The 16,407-nt window shown below is 47.5% G+C and overlaps 1 protein-coding gene and 1 long non-coding RNA gene across 2 annotated transcripts in view; one reads left to right on the top strand and one right to left on the bottom strand.

Moving 5' to 3' along the window:
* The window catches only part of DMTN (dematin actin binding protein), a 64,104-nt gene that overhangs the window by 29,211 nt on the left and 18,486 nt on the right, over positions 1-16,407 (top strand). Inside the window, exons 3-6 of the mRNA XM_077931201.1 lie at positions 2,728-2,784; positions 12,440-12,514; positions 14,295-14,444; positions 15,740-15,784. Coding sequence (XP_077787327.1) covers positions 2,767-2,784; positions 12,440-12,514; positions 14,295-14,444; positions 15,740-15,784 — 288 coding nt within the window. The 5' untranslated portion in view covers positions 2,728-2,766. The remainder of the gene's footprint in view (positions 1-2,727; positions 2,785-12,439; positions 12,515-14,294; positions 14,445-15,739; positions 15,785-16,407) is intronic.
* On the bottom strand, positions 6,755-16,244 carry LOC114602708 (uncharacterized). The gene is made up of 2 exons (XR_003707974.2): positions 15,531-16,244; positions 6,755-7,265 (listed from the first exon to the last, which is right to left on the bottom strand). It is a non-coding gene; the product is annotated as an uncharacterized LOC114602708 (long non-coding RNA).

Below are 16,407 nucleotides of genomic sequence, written 5' to 3' on the forward strand. Positions count from 1 at the left end.
GACTCACAACAGCAACGCTACCTTTAAATGTGGAGGCAGAGCATAGCCATCCTGGCTAGTAGTAGTAGTAGTAGTAGTAATAATAATAATAATAATAATAATAATAATAATAATAATAATAAAAAATACCCAGCCAAGGCCGGGCTCAGGGTGGCTAACAAGCAATAATAAAAACAAGTTGAATGATTGCAACTTAAAAACAACATTAAAATACTGAAACATTAAAATATTAAAATGTAGCCTCATCGCAGGAGGAGAAAGGAAAAGAAAAAAGAAAGAGAGGGAGGGAATCAAATTGGCTCCAAGCCAAAGGCCAGGCAGAACAACTCTGTCTTACAAGCCCTGCGGAAAGAAATCAGATCCTGCAGGGCCCTGGTCTCATGAGGCAGAGCGTTCAACCAGACTGGAGCCAGTGTTGAAAAGGCCCTGGCTCTGGTTGAAGCTAATCTAACTTCCTTAGGGCCCAGGACCTCTACGGTGTTGCTATATATGGACCTTAAGGTCCTCCGGGGAGCATACCAGGAGAGGCGGTCCCGTAGGTACAAGGGTCCTAGGCCGTGAAGGGCTTTAAAGGTCAAAACTAGCACCTTAAATCTGACCCTGTACTCTACCGGGAGCCAGTGCAGCTGGGAAAGCACTGGGTGAATATGCTCCCATGGCAAAGACCCCGTGAGGAGCCTCGCCGCAGCATTCTGCACCCGCTGGAGTTTCTGGGACAGCTTCAAGGGCAGCCCCGCATAGAGCAAATTACAGTAGTCAAGCCTGGAGGTGACCGTTGCATGGATCACTGTGGCCATCGATAGTCTTCTCCCCACTGCCTCCAGTGGGAGAGAGTTCCATAGTTTAACTTGGTGCTGTCACTGCTTTGTTTTTATCCCACCAGTTCTTTTTTTTTTTTTATAATAATTTTTATTAAGTTTTCCATTTTAACAATCCAATCAAGTCACATTAAATATTCCAAATTATACAAATACATATCATAAAGTCCAAATATTTTGCCAAATTATAAATTTTTGTTGGGGCTTCCCATGCTTCAAGTTCAGTGGGGTCCAATCATCTTATGTTTCTACTGCCTTGAGTTTCCAAAAGTTCCTTCTTTGAGTCCTCCTGTTGTTATCCTCCTTTCTTTCACAGCCTCTGAGTTATTTCCACAGGCGAGTTGGAGCAAACAATACTCTGGTTTCTCTTCAGATCGTATAAATCTTACGCCTTTTCATCCCACCAGTTATAGCATTAGGAGAGAGTGAAGAAACCTCTTCCCTACCCACTTTCTCTGTGCCATGAATCGTTGCCTTTCCTCCAATTTGTCAAGGAGTCAAAGGGCCTGGAAAGATGAAGCCCATTTAGGGAGGGAGGGAGGGAGGGAACACGGCCACGAGAAAAGAGTTTCCACCCAGCTTTGCTTTTTGCCCCATTGTCAAATGATCTGGAGCCTTCAGCCGGACAGTGTCCCTTTAAATCCTCATGATGGTCAATAATGTTAATGATAATGATGATGATGACGACAACGACGACAACAACAACTTATTATTTGTACCCCGCCCATCTGGCTGAGTTTCCCCAGCCACTCTGGGCGGCTTCCAACAAAGATAAAAAATGCATTAAAATGTCACACATAAAAAACTTCCCTGAACAGGGCTGCCTTCAGATGTCTTCTAAACGTCACGTAGTTGTTTATCTCTTTGACATCTGATGGGAGGGCGTTCCACAGGGTGGGTGCCGCCACCAAGAAGGCCCTCTGCCTGGTTCCCTGTAGCTTTGCTTCTCGCAGTGAGGGAACCGCCAGAAGGCCCCCGGCGCTGGACCTCAGCATCTGGGCAGAACGATGGGGGTGGAGTAATGCAAAATGTGCTATATGGCAACCCCTTTTTAGGATGCTTTAACAGAGAAAGAGAGAGAGGAGGTGCTGCATGTCATTCCTAGCTTTTGCATCGCCTTTAATCCACATGGAGCCTTTTATTCATTTGTTATTTATTTATTCCATTTCCATCCCGCCTTTTTCTCCACAAGCTCAAAGTGGTGGACGTGGTTCTCTTTTTATCTCGTTCATTTTCCCAGTATAATTCTGAATAACTCGGGAAAGTCACTGCCGTTCCATTTTACCGATGGGAAAATGAGGCCGAGAGATTTCAGCTGCTGCCTGCTTGGCTGTGATTGCCCAGGAGGTGACCTGTCAGTCAGAGGGGGGTGGGATGGAGGCAGACTGCTCCCCTTTGCTGTTCCAAAGTGATGACAAGAGGAACCTTATAGGACAGGCTGTTTTGGACTTCAACTCCCAACAGCCCCGTACGATGCTGTGGGGCTGATAGCATCAAGGCCCTGCTGTCTGGGAAAGATAAGAGTTGGTTCAAAACATCTAGAAGGCGCCCAGTTGGGGAAGGGTGTTCCAGGCAGTTCTGGAGAAACTGGCCCTGTGAGAATCTGCTCCTTCAAATGTAACCTGCCTCCTTCTCCAGTGTGGAGCCAGTGTGGTGTAGTGGTTAGGAGCGGTAGTCTCGTAATCTGGGGAACCAGGTTCGCATCTCCGCTCCTCCACATGCAGCTGCTGGGTGACCTTGGGCTAGTCATGCTTCTTTGAAGTCTCTCAGCCCCACTCACCTCACAGAGTGTTTGTTGTGGGGGAGGAAGGGAAAGGAGATTGTGAGCCGCTTTGAGACTCCTGAAGGGGAGTGAAAGGCGGGATATCAAATCCAAACTCTTCTTCTTCTTCTTCTTCTCCTTGGACAGGACTTGGTGAATGAGTTGGACCCTCAAGCAGGAGACTGAATGGAGAAACTACAGAAGGTAACTGAGCTGGTCTGGTCTGGGCCTGCCCTGGGAAACAGGTTCCATGGGTTCTGTGGGGCTCTCATTATGGTGTGAGGAGGGGCTCTGTCTCACTAGAGGGTGCGTGCTCTGGTTATCTCCCGCTTGGACTACTGCAATGCGCTCTACGTGGGGCTACCTTTGAAGGTGACCTGGAAACTACAACTAATCCAGAATGCGGCAGCTAGACTGGTGACTGGGAGTGGCCGCCGGGACCACATAACACCGGTCCTGAGAGATCTGCATTGGCTCCCAGTACGTTTCTGAGCACAATTCAAAGTGTTGGTGCTGACCTTTAAAGCCCTAAACGGCCTCGGTCCAGTATACCTGAAGGAGCGTCTCCACCCCCATCGTTCAGCCCGGACACTGAGATCCAGCACCGAGGGCCTTCTGGCAGTTCCCTCATTGCGAGAAGTGAGGTTACAGGGAACCAGACAGAGGGCCTTCTCGGTAGTGGCGCCCTCCCTGTGGAACGCCGGCTGAACGATGGGGGTGGAGATGCTCCTTCAGGTATACTGGAATGAGGCCATATAGGGCTTTAAAGTCCCTTTGTGAGGGAAACATGTGGTTGCAAGGTTGAGTGAGGGGAAAGGGGTTACTCGCTCTGTATTCATCTTCTTTTTAACTTCACTGAATGTAATAATCAGTCCACCCATCAGGTTCTTTCAGTACCTGCAAATGAGAAGCTGACATACAGCACTACAGGGAGGGCTGTGATGTGACCAGGGATCTAATTAAATGGCGCTAAATCTCCTTCTCTGTTTCCTGTGTTGAGCAGGGTGGTTGAATGGCGTGGCCTGCAAGGTCCCTTCGGACTCTGTGGAATTTGAAAACCCTCTTGGCAGGATTCATGTCCTTCAAAAGGTGGCTGTAGAATATTTGCAGAATGACCAGTGGGTTTCTGTTCTGCTCAGCAGAAATATGCAAAATGGGGGAGCAGTTCCAGTAAAACAGATTCCAACACCCATTTGGAAATATTTTTGGAAGAAACAGCCAACACCCTCTGTTGATATTTTATTAAGTCGATGAAGGGGATTTTTTTAAAAAAAGTGGCATGTTAGTGACATCCCAGAAGTCTGTGATTCCACATGATGAACTGAATTTGATCAGAGGCTGCAGTGTCTCTGCTGAGATTAAATTCACTCCAGAATTCACACGCAGGAGGGTGCATTAAAGGGAGGAGATGGCTGATGCATGGAGCGTCCCAGTCTCCAGCCACCCAACACCCCTTGAGGTTAAGCTCGCTCCATCCTTCCCCAACCTGGTGCCCTCCAGATGTTGTGAATGGCAGCTCCCATCAGCCCCAGCCAACACAGCTGGCAAAGACTGCCGTGTGCTCTCTCGGTAAAGATAAAGGTTAAGGTACCCCTGACCGTTAGGTCCAGTCATCGACAACTCTGGGGTTGCGCGCACATCTCGCTCTGTAGGCCGAGGGAGCCGGCGTTTGTCCACAGACAGTTTTTCTGGGTCATGTGGCCAGCATGACTAAGCCACTTCTGACAAACCAGAGCAGCGTATGGAAACGCCGTTTACCTTCCCGCCGGAGTGGTATCTATTTATCTACTTGCACTTTGACGTTCTTTCGAACTGCCAGGTGGGCAGGAGCTGGGACCGAGCAACGGGAGCTCACCCTGTCGCGGGGATTTGAACCGCCAACCTTCTGATCGGCAAGCCCTAGGCTCTGTGGTTAGCTTGGCTAAAAAGATGAAAACGCGAAGAAAAGGTCAGCTAAAATACTCCCAGATCAGGTTTCTGTGATCAAGGAGATAGGATTATTGACAAACACAAAAGGCTGTAGAATTGCAGTGGAGTAAGGGAAAAGAGAAAAATAAAGTTCTACCTTGAAATGTTTGCCATGGCTGAGATAATCAGCAAGTGAGTGGCAGAAAACAAAGCATGGAGTCAGACTGACTACTAACTCCAGTTTTGGCTGTATATTCATAGGAAGCTTAGCCAGGACATTTGGGTAGGGGCACCGGTTCACGATTTAAGGCGGTAGGACATACAGAGCCAGCACTGAAACACATTCCCTGTCTGGTGTGAAGCAAAGGCAACTCTGTCCCTTTAGAAATGGGGTCAGGTTGGCTCATTCAGGCACAGGCTGACAGGATTACAATAGATGTCAACTTCATTCCTGCATTGTAGGGGGGTTGGACTAGATCACTTTTGGGATCCCTTCCAGTTCCACCTTTCCATGATTCTGTGGACACTGAAAAGCTCAGTCCAGTAGGGACGCTTGCCAAGCCTTCTATCCTCTGTGACAGACGAAAAATTTTGCAGAAACTTGGAGATGTCGAAGAGGTTGCTATCACTGCAGATATATTTTTATAAATCAGCCAAGCATTGCAAAAAAGCCTCCCTCTGTACTCCATGATTTTGTAGTGGTCCAGGAGGGGTTCTGTTAAGTTACATTGAGGATGCTGTAAGGAGAATGTGCACAGATCTCGGAGGAAGTTTGATAACTGCCGCAAGATTAATACTTGCAATGATGATAATAATCACAGACCCCCCAGGGGTAATAAAAGAACACCTGCTTTAGGGTTGGGAGGTGGGAGGTGTGGCTTATATTGTTAGGGAACAGGCTCCAGCATCTGTGGGGATGTGCAGTTGTGACACAAGCTCTCTTCGGGGAAGGGAAGGCAATTATCTGTTTGTCATATTGGAATAAAAACTGACTGCAGAATGATGTGAGGCAGAAATACAGGGGCTGTACTTTGGGACAGAAGACAGTCCTCTGTTTGAAGGACTGTCGGGTAAAAAGCTCAGTTTGAAGATGACCCAAAGAAGGGAGAGGAGCTGTATGTATCCACCAGGGCCGGATTTAGGTTTGATGAAGCCCTAATGAAGTCCTTTGATGAAGTCCTTTGTCAACAACAAATTGTCACTGTTATTTGTGTTGAATATATGCTATATGGTCATTTATGGACCTAATAGGTATCTAAAGCCATTTGCACATGTTGTCCATGCAGAATGGAGGCACCCTGTATATATAGAAATGAGCAAACCAGTGATATTTGAGGGAGCAGGCTAGCAGGCGGGGCCCATGACTTACATCCTAGGAGCCTACACAACACAAAACACTGTTGCTGTATGTAGGTATTACTTTATTTCTTTTTAGTCTTACATTTTGGAAATGTACATCCAGTTGTTGTTTTTCCTTTAATTTTTTTTTTGGGGGGGCCCAAGAGAGAGGGGCCCTAAGCTATAGCTTGTTTAGCTTATATGTAAATCCGGCACTGATCACCACTAAATAATCTGTGACAGATGCCCTCCCCTCCCATCCTCTTTTTAAAAACCTCCGAAGGAGTCCGTTCCACTGTCAAATGGCTCTTACAGTCAGAAAGTTATTCCTGATGTTTAGTTAGAAAAGGCCATCCGGTCACAGTCTTTTCCACTACGGTGAGGCGCTGCCCCGCCAGTTTTCTCTCAGCCATAGTACTGTACTTATTTATAGTTTTGCACTTACACTTACAAATTAGCCTACAATAAATGGGTGTCCTCTTTTTGGGGGCGATGCAAAGATTAGTTGGAAGGGACCCTGAGGGACATCTAGTCCAACCCCTTGCTACCGCGGGCAAGCGAGTCTTGGCCTCGCTGCTGAAGGAGGGAAATAAATTATCGAGGCTGTATTGAAATGGAAGTCACTGATCAAATGTCAGATGTGGAGGGTTTTACAGTGGTATCCTCGGGTTCAGTATTTAATTCGTTCTGGAGGTCCGTTCTTAACCTGAAACACCACTTTAGCTAATGGGGCCTCCCACTGCCGCCTCACGGTTTCTGTTCTCATCCTGAGGTAAAGTTCTTAACCTGAGGTACTATTTCTGGGTTAGGGAAGTCTGTAACCTGAAGCGTGTGTAACCCGAGGTACCACTGTATTCTGTTTTGTAATTTGACTACTACGAAGCATCGCCAGATATCTTGGATCCAAAGAAAGCAATCTAGTCCGCAATTCTTTTTGTAGGATTATATTGTAGTATAGGTAGGCCAGACGAGGTATTCATTTGAAACATTTTAAAAAGACTGCCCCATCTCGCAGGCTGGCTTTCCAGTGTGCCCTTCCCCACCCTGCTTTTTAACATCCAGGCAGTGAAACTTGGCAGCCGGCTCGCTCTCGGCTTTGTGATGTGTAGCCGGTTCTAAGAAAGGTTTTCTGTTTCTGTCCCCGACTGGATAGCCAAGAATCTTATCAGTCAGTCTCCAGTCCCCTTCGGTGGCACATTTGCAAGGGGGCTGGAATTCAGCAGCTCTGCCCAGAACACAGCGCTTTGGGGACACACAGCAACCCATCTGATTGGCGGGAGGGAATACAAATGTATATTTGTGACAAAGCCAGAGTTTACTGTGCCTGCTGGAAGGAAATCCTTGCTGGAAACGGCTCTTCAATACGCTGCCGGCATGGCCAATGCAAATTTCCGTTTGGCCTCATTGAGTGGCATTGACTTTCTTTCCTGCAGCTGCTGCTGTGCATGTACGGAAGACAAAAGCGGATTTTTTTTAATTAAAAAAAAATAATGCACTCATAGGGACGCGGGTGGCACTGTGGGTTAAGCCTAGGACTTGCCGATCAGAAGGTCGGCAGTTCGAATCCCCGCGACGGGCTGAGCTCCCGTTGCTCAGTCCCTGCTCCTGCCAAACTAGCAGTTCAAAAGCACGTCAAAGTGCAAGTAGATAAATAGGTACCGCTCTGGCGGGAAGGTAAACGGCATTTCCGTGCGCTGCTCTGGTTCGCCAGAAGCGGCTTAGTCATGCTGGCCACATGACCCGGAAGCTGTACGCCGGCTCCCTCGGCCAGTAAAGCGAGATGAGCGCCGCAACCCCAGAGTCGGCCACGACTGGACCTAATGGTCAGGGGTCCCTTTACCTTTACCTAATGAACTCATATGCAAGCATTTACAGTGGTGCCCCGCAAGACGAAATTAATTCGTTCCACAATTTTTGTCGTCTAGCGAATTTTTCGTCTTGCGAAGCACGAAATCCCATAGGAATGCATTGAAAATCAATTAATGCGTTCCTATGGTCAAAAAAAGTCCAAACAAAGCCAAATTTGGTACAACAACAGTTTATTAACTGCTCTTTAAAGTCACACATACTGTAAAGAGCAGTTCAAAAATTGAAGGGAAAATAAATTAACTTTATAAACAAAACATGTCTTTGTTTTTAGACAAAGAAAACAAAGTCGCGAGACGTTTTCGTCTTGCGAAGCAAGCCCATAGGGGAAATTCGTCTTGTGAGGCAAATTGAAAACGGAAAAACCTTTCGTCTAGTGAGTTTTTTGTCTTGCGAGGCATTCGTCTTGCGAGGTACCACTGTAATCTAGTGGCAGCCATGCAGGAAGGTGGAGCTGCAATTGCATTCAGTCTTCTGCCATGTAATGTGCTGGATCAGGCCAAGTTTAGTCCAGCATCCTGTTCTCATACTGGCTGACCAGACGCCCATGAAAAACCATGCAAGCAAAAGAGTGTTGGCTTCTCTTCTAGTTTCAAGCCACTGGTCTTCAGAAGCATTACTGCCTCAAACTGTGGATGCAGAGCAGTCATCCTGGCTAGTAGCCATCGATAGCACTCTCCTCCATGAATTTGTCTAATCCTCCTTTAAAGCCCTCTAGACTGGTGGCCATCACTGCCTCCAGTGGCAGGGAGTTCCATAGCTTAACCATGCACTGCATGAAGGACTTCCTTTTGTGTCACTGAAAAGAAACGTTTTACTACATATTTTTTATTATTATTAAAGATTTTCTTGATTTACAAAAGTGTTTGCAATGTCTCTCTCTCGTACCCCCCCCCATGTAACATTTTTACAAACCAGTTTCATTTGTTGAGACATTGGGGGGGGGAGGGGGAGATGGGGGGGTCGGGTGGCGATGTTTCTATTTTGCTTAATGTATGTAGGGTTTAGGGACGCGGGTGGCGCTGTGGGTAAAAGCCTCAGCGCCTAGGGCTTGCCGATCGAAAGGTCGGCAGTTCGAATCCCCGCGGCGGGGTGCGCTCCCGTCGTTCGGTCCCAGCGCCTGCCAACCTAGCAGTTCGAAAGCACCCCCGGGTGCAAGTAGATAAATAGGGACCGCTTACAAGCGGGAAGGTAAACGGCGTTTCCGTGTGTGGCTCTGGCTCGCCAGAGCAGCGATGTCACGCTGGCCACGTGACCCGGAAGTGTCTCCGGACAGCGCTGGCCCCCGGCCTCTTGAGTGAGATGGGTGCACAACCCTAGAGTCTGTCAAGACTGGCCCGTACGGGCAGGGGTACCTTTATGTAGGGTTTGGTGTCAGCGTTGCTTGTGTGCGTTCTCTGCTGTTCACTTGTGTTCCTTTGGTGGTGAGAGAGGTTGGGGTTGGCCTAGGGTGTGGTTGTTCATTTGTGGTTGGCTGGGGTGGTCTTTGTTTTCGTGTGTGAGTGGGGTGGGTGGGTGTTTTGGATCAGGTTAGCCATATTGATTTGTATGCTGTTGGTGGATTTTTGTTGTTGTCTTGTTGGGCTGTGTATATGATAAAGAAGGCGTCTTCTTCTGTTTGTCCCCATGTCAGTTTCAGTTTATTGGTTAATTTTCCTAGTAGGGCTGTTTCCCATACTATTTGGTACCATTGGTCCATGCTTACTCCTGACAGCTCTCTCCAGTGTCTGGAACAGAAATGTTTTATCAGAAGTTCCCTTCTAGTCTGACACGCGGCATTTTTTCCATAGAGTTCTGCACATTTGGCATGAATTTACACACACACACACAAATTTTTAACCTTTCCTCCCCTTGCAAAATTCTCCTTTTGGCCTCTGATAACAGACACCCCTTCCCTTCTTCCTCCTCTTTCCCCTTCATTATACATCACAGGAATTTCCTTTGCTGCCCCCACCCTGGTCTCTGTTGTTGGAAGTTGGAGAGAAGCCGAGCAGATTGCGCTTGGCCTGTTTCTTTGTGTGTTGTGATGATGTCCCCCTGTGCTGGTGCTTCTGCAGCTGAACTGACCTATTTTTAACACCCCATCAGTGAAATTAGCCCCCCCCCCCGACCGTGGAAGTTTCATGGGAGTCCAAAGTCTGGAACGGCGAAGAAAATGATCTTCACTGAATATTTCAACCCCACAGCCTAGAGAAATTAAATGAAATAACAATACAAATATGCAGGAAAACAATATACAGTGGTACCTCGGGTTAAGTACTTAATTCGTTCTGGAGGTCCGTTCTTAACCTGAAACTGTTCTTAACCTGGAGCACCACTTTAGCTAATGGGGCCTCCTGCTGTCGCCGCGCAACCGGAGCACAATTTCTGTTCTCATCCTGAAGCAAAGTTCTTAACCTGAAGCACTATTTCTGGGTTAGCGGAGTCTGTAACCTGAAGCGTATGTAACCTGAGGTACCGCTGTACAAGCACAGATTGATCAGTAGATTAACAGTTCCATCAAAAACGGAACAAAACTCAACAGCAGTGAGGACAAAAATTAGAATTTCTGAGCAACTTATGGGGAAGTCAATACCTTCTGCCATTACCCGGGGAGGGAACATGAATCGTTGCCCACAAGCCTCCACAATAGAAACCCCCCACCCTGCTTTTCCATAAATACAGGTGGAAAAGAGGAAGAAGGCAACCCCTTCATAGAGTCCCCAAAGCAAAGAGTCCCTTCCCTTTTGGCACTGGGGCAGCAGCCGCCTTTAATCAGCAATATCTGGGGGGCTAAAAGGCACCCCATGAGCCACAACTGGGGTTTCCCTTCTCCTCTTCCTCCTCCCAGGCCTCAAGGCTGGTGATAGGACCGCTAGGAAAGAGGCAGGCAGATGAATTTGCTGGTAGCCACAATTGCAATGGATTGCAGTGGGATTTCAGTGGAGACAAATACATGGCCAGAGGTGGTGTTCTCATGCACTAGCGCTCTGTCTGTCTGTCTGTCTCTCTGTGTGCGTGTGTGTGTGTGTGTGTGTGTGGTGACATTTAATGGGGAGGAAGAAGCTTCTCGAATGGCCATAAAGCCCTTGCAAATGCAGCTGTTCTAATTTTTGGCCACACATCCTGGCCTTTAGGGAAGCGGCGCCACCTGGTGGCTGTTGACGGGCTGCTGCCCTGGAGAAGGTGACTGCCGTCCCTCTCCACCTGCCCGTCCACACCCAGTACCCCTTCCTTAAAATGGCATCGTTTTTAGAGTGTTTTGGAGCACTAATTTAGACTGTGCACCAAGGGCTCCACAAACCAAAGAGGCAAGACGCCTGATTCTTTTTTTCCATCCCTCAACATAAAACACTTCCGGCCCCCCCCATCTCCTACATGGTATCAGGTTGATAACACCCCGGTTGTTGTTTTTTTATTGATTTGCTAGCCAAGAAAACAACAACCCTACAAACATAACAAAGAGGAAAACAAACAAACAAATAATCAAATATTTAAACCGTAAAAGCACTACAGTCTGGAAGGACAGCTCCAAAGGGATAATAAAGTATTAACTCATACAAAGGTTCCCTTTAGAAATAGCAAAGATTTGTTAAAAATATAAGCCTTCTCCACCTGTGAGTTCCACCATTCCTTAGAACAAAGGTCCTTTTTAGTCTTAAGTGAGCCAGACACTTGCATGTACCGATGGCGCTGTATAAGAAATAACATCATGTCATATATAGACTGTAGGGACGCGGGTGGCGCTGTGGGTAAAACCTCAGTGCCTAGAGCTTGCCGATTCGCATGGTCGGTGGTTCGAATCCCCGCGGCGGGGTGCGCTCCCGTTGCTCGGTCCCAGCGCCTGCCAACCTAGCAGTTCGAAAGCACCCCTGGGTGCAAGTAGATAAATAGGGACCGCTTTATAGCGGGAAGGTAAACGGTGTTCCATGTGCTGCGCTGGCTTGCCAGATGCAGCTTGTCACGCTGGCCACGTGACCCGGAAGTGTCTGCGGACAGCACTGGCTCCCAGCCTATAGAGTGAGATGAGCGCACAACCCTAGAGTCTGGCAAGACTGGCCCGTACGGGCAGGGGTACCTTTACCTTTATATATAGACTGTATACTTTAAAAAGTTGTTTTCGCTTGGCCCTTTAGGTACGTTTAGTTTAGGGCAGACATTTCCAAGGTTTCAGGGGTTAATCCGGCCCACCAGTAGGTTTAATCTGGCTCCTGGGGTAAAATCCTAAAAATACCTCAAAAACCTCAATCCTAAAAAACCCCCAAGAACTTCAACCGTAAAATAAAAAAGTTTGGACACCACTGGTTTAGGGGATATCTTTTCAAGAAGGGCGGTTTGCCAAATAAACGTACACAAACTTATTGTTGCTATTATAATAGATGGATAACTTGAGGATCTTTACATTTTTATAACATGCAGAGAATAATATGTGTTAAAAAATCAGAGAGAGGAGCTGAGGGAAGTCGTGGGGGGGAGGGAGGGGATGGGGGAGGGGGAAAATGGGGGGGAACTATAATGAAGATTATTTGCTGGAATCATTTGTTATGTGAAAACAGTTTATTATTATTATTATTATTATTATTATTATTATTATTATTATTAAAAAAGAAGGGCAGTTTGCCAAACCCTTGAACACCAGCAATCCAAATTATTAAGATCAAAGGCCTTCCAGGATTTGGCAATACAACCCTGGGCTGCTGCTGTTAAGAGATGAGAAAGGAGTTCTTTGCTTTTCACATCCGACTCGTGTCTTTTCTCCTCTCTCCAGCACCAGCTGACATCCCCAGGGAGCGTCTGCTCTTCCCGGGGCTCCAGCGTCCCTGGGTCACCCTCCAGCATTGTGGTGAGTAGTACCATGCAAATGGACTCTTTGCTTTTAAATGATACCTCGCCTCCATGCATGGATCTCTCAGCTGATTAGAGCGTGGTGCTGACAAGGCCAAGGTTGCAGCTTCCATCCCCGTACGGGGCAGCTGCATATTCCTGCATTGCAGGGGGTTGTTTTAGATGATTCTCAGAGTCCCTTCCAACTCTTCTATGATTCTCCATCAAGCATCTTTCTGGGGCTTCATTCGAAACACTAAAAAGCTTAGCACCATAGCAGGAATGCAAGACTACAGCAGGAGCAGAACCAGAAAAGGTCAAAACCATGCCATCTGCAGCAGGTAAGGCAGGTACACCCTACCTGGCCAAAGCTGAGACCCACACTGGGGCTGGAAACTATTGTTTATTAATATCCTTCCTAACTTGCGCTAGCAAGTTCCTTTACTTAGCAGAGTTTACATTCCCTATTTACATGCACAGCAGATAGCTGGTTGCAGGCTTGTGTTAGATTGAATTGTACATTCCTGGTAAATTCCCTTGAATCCCTCTTAAAAGAATAAAGACACGGCAATCTTATTCAAAGTCAGTAAAAGAAATTTACTCACATCAGTTCACAGTTGGATCCCTGAAGGCAGACTTAGTTACAAATATGTACATGTGGTCTACCCCATATGGGGGAATAATCCCAGTGCTTCTGCAAGCAGAGCAGTCCTAGCTAAAAGCTGGTCAAACGAAGAAGGGGGGGGAGAGAGAGAGAAGTGTGCTGCGTGACTGGTCCTTTTGTTACCTGGACAGGTTAGGTCACGCCTACCTTCTATCACATGCAAAAGGAAGGATGCTCCAGGCCAGGAGGAACAGGAAGTTTTGAGTGGCTGGACCAAACATTCCCCTGCATGTCTTCTCTAGCAATCCAAGGAATGTTGTACTTGACTGCTCTCTTGTGGGGTGGCTGGAGCAGGGAAACCAGTGTGGCTGGTTACAGATGAGCTGAGATTTAAGAAGGGCATGAATAAGAAAGGGGAGAAAGGGGAAATTATGAAGGAAGGAAGAGTATACATGAGTAGCCAACAGCTGCAGGGAGAAAGGTCAGGCGGACCAAAGCTCAGGATGAACCAGCAGGTATTTGGTCCTCTGCGTGGAGAAGATGGAGAGATCACCCAATAGCATTTCTCCATCACCCAACAGTGTGATGCAGCAGCAAGCAAAGCTAATCCTATTCAGCAGAGGTCTAGTCTCCAGATCAAGGGAAGTAATAGTCCTGCTTTATTTTGCTTGGGTCAGACCACACCTGGAGAACTGTGTCCAGTTCTGGGTACCACAGTTTAAGAAGGATATCGAGAAGCTGGAAGGTGTGCAGAGGAGGGAATCCATTCCATTGTCAAACAGCTCTTAACTGTCAGAAAGTCCTTCCTGATGTTTAGTCAGAATCTCCTTTCGTGTGATTTGAAGCCATTGGTTCGAGTCCTACCCTCTAGAGCAGGAGAGAAACAAGCTTGCTCCATTCCACGTGACAGCCCTTGAGATATTTGAAGATGGCTATCATATCATATTTTCAACCCATTTGTAATCAAAAAGAGATTGTTTGCTTTGGTCTAGCTGTACCCCATGTTATTTAACGTAGGCAACCAGGCTCAAAAGTTTGTAGCTTTTAAGTCGGCTTGAATATCCAAATCCATTGACAAATTAATATGTTGTGTAATGTAATGTAGCTTTAGGTTTGGTTTTGTAAGTGAGTGTGTTTATTTGAATGCTTCCTGAATCAAGACCTGGAACGCTGATGCTTCTGTCTTCCTTCCCAGGCAAAAATGGACAATGAAGTCTACAAGGACTTAGCAGCAATCCCCAAAGACAAGGCGATCCTGGACATAGAGCGCCCCGACTTGATGATCTACGAACCCCACTTTACCTACTCCCTCCTGGACCACGTGGAGAGGCCGAGGAGCCGAGAGGTGGGCCAGCCCAACCCCCCTTTTCAGGCCTGGGGGGGGGGTCCTTTGCTTTGCCAGAGTACCGTAGCAAAAGCTATTTTGAGGTTATGGTTCTGTAGGAGTTGTTAGGTAACAGTATGTCCCGACGAAACAAGAATGGAGGATGAAACTGATGGACTAGGCAGAGTTAGATAAATTAATAGGACCAGAGATTCTTAGAAGACTGGAGTAAATATACGAACTATTTGAAAAGTAATTGTAATGAACAGATTACGCTAGTAGGATTGCAAGAAGTTTTGTAAGGAGGATTATTTGAAATATTGCAAGAAAGACTATGAGGAGAATTAGTAAAGGTAAAGGTAAAAGGACCCCTGATCATTAGGTCCAGTTGTGATCGACTCTGGGGTTGCGGCGCTCATCTCGCTTTACTGGTGGAGGGAGCCGGCGTACAGGTTCCAGAGCAGCGCCGTTTACCTTCCCGCCGGAGTGGTACCTATTTATCTACTTGCACTTTGACGTGCTTTCGAACTGCTAGATTGGCAGCAGCAGGGACTGAGCGCGGGGATTCAAACCGCCGACCTTCTGATCGGCAAGTCCTAGGCTCTGGCGTTTAACCCACAGTGCCACCTGCATCCCTGGAGAATTATTAGTTAATGATAATTAACTAAAAGTACCGGTAATAGAGAAATTAAGAAATGCAGAGTAAGTGATAAAAACGGAAAATCATCAGAGGAGTTGACGGAAGTCAAAAATATTGTATAAGATAAGAAATTATGTTACATGAATGTTGGAAATGATATGTTAAAAAAAACCTAATAAAAATATTATTTTTTTTAAAGGAGAAAACAGTAAGGCCAGTTCTGTAATGGCTGGCTAATTAATACTGTGAGGTTTTTGTGTTCCATGAGCCCCACTGTGGCTTACAGTATAGACACAGAATCATAGAAAACTAGGGTGGAAGGGACCCTAAGGCTCATCTAGTCCAACCCCCTGAAATGCTGGAATCTCAATTAGATGATACATGACTCAAACTCTGTTATAAACCTCCAATGAAGGAGATTTCACCACGTTCCAAGGGAGTCCCTTCCATTGTCAAATAGCTCTTACCATCAGAAAGCTCTTCCGATGGTTCAGCCAGAATCTCCTTTCCTGGAATTTGTATCTATCAGTTCAGGTCCTCCTCTCCGGAGAGGCAGAAAACAAGCTTGCTCCATCTTCTGTAAGGAAGCCTTTTAGACGTAATAGATGACTCAGATGTGAGCGGCATCAAGTGAAGTTCTCTCTCTCTCTCTCTCTCTCTTGACTCCCTTCTGCAGCGCTCCCTCTCGCCCAAATCCCTCTCTCCTCCTCCTTCTCCAGAAGTAAGTGTTTCTCAAGGTTGCCTTGGAGATGGGTTTCCAAGATGGGTTACCAAGAGCAGAGAAGAGGCCAGTGGGAGGGAGGGAGTGGGGAAGAGATGAGCAAGGCTGTCAGTGCGACAGGGTGGCGGGGAGAGGGATGTGTTCCTGCAGCTGCACGGGCGGCAATTGAGCTCAGCGCACCGGGGCCTGTCAGCTCCAGAAGCCCTCTGGCCAAGAGGCAAGCCGCTTTGCAGGACTCCTTGCCACATGACAGGCCAGCACAGCTCCTCGGCTGCTGACAGTCTCTTGGTGGAGGGCAGGGTGCAGGCTGGTCTTCTGCAAGGGGAGGGAAAGGGCTGTGTGGCAATACAGGCTGGGGCCGGCCCACCCGTTACTGCCGATGAGGCAGCTGCCTCAGGCTGCAGGCTGGAGACAGCTGGGGGGAGCTGCGGATCTGGGGACCCCAGGAGCCTGCCGCCCGCCACCCCCTGTGCTTTAGCTCGCAGCTGCCACCAGGGAAGAGCAGAGCCACTGTTGCCACCTGCCTCCTATTTTCTCCCGTTTTGCCTCAGGCAGCAAAATGTCTTGGGCCGGCCCTGAAACCGGACTGCTGGCCTCCTCTGACCTCCTTTGCTCTGCCCACA

The sequence above is a fragment of the Podarcis muralis genome, chromosome 7, assembly GCF_964188315.1.
Source record: "Podarcis muralis chromosome 7, rPodMur119.hap1.1, whole genome shotgun sequence".
In the NCBI taxonomy this organism is placed as follows: Eukaryota; Metazoa; Chordata; class Lepidosauria; order Squamata; family Lacertidae; genus Podarcis; species Podarcis muralis.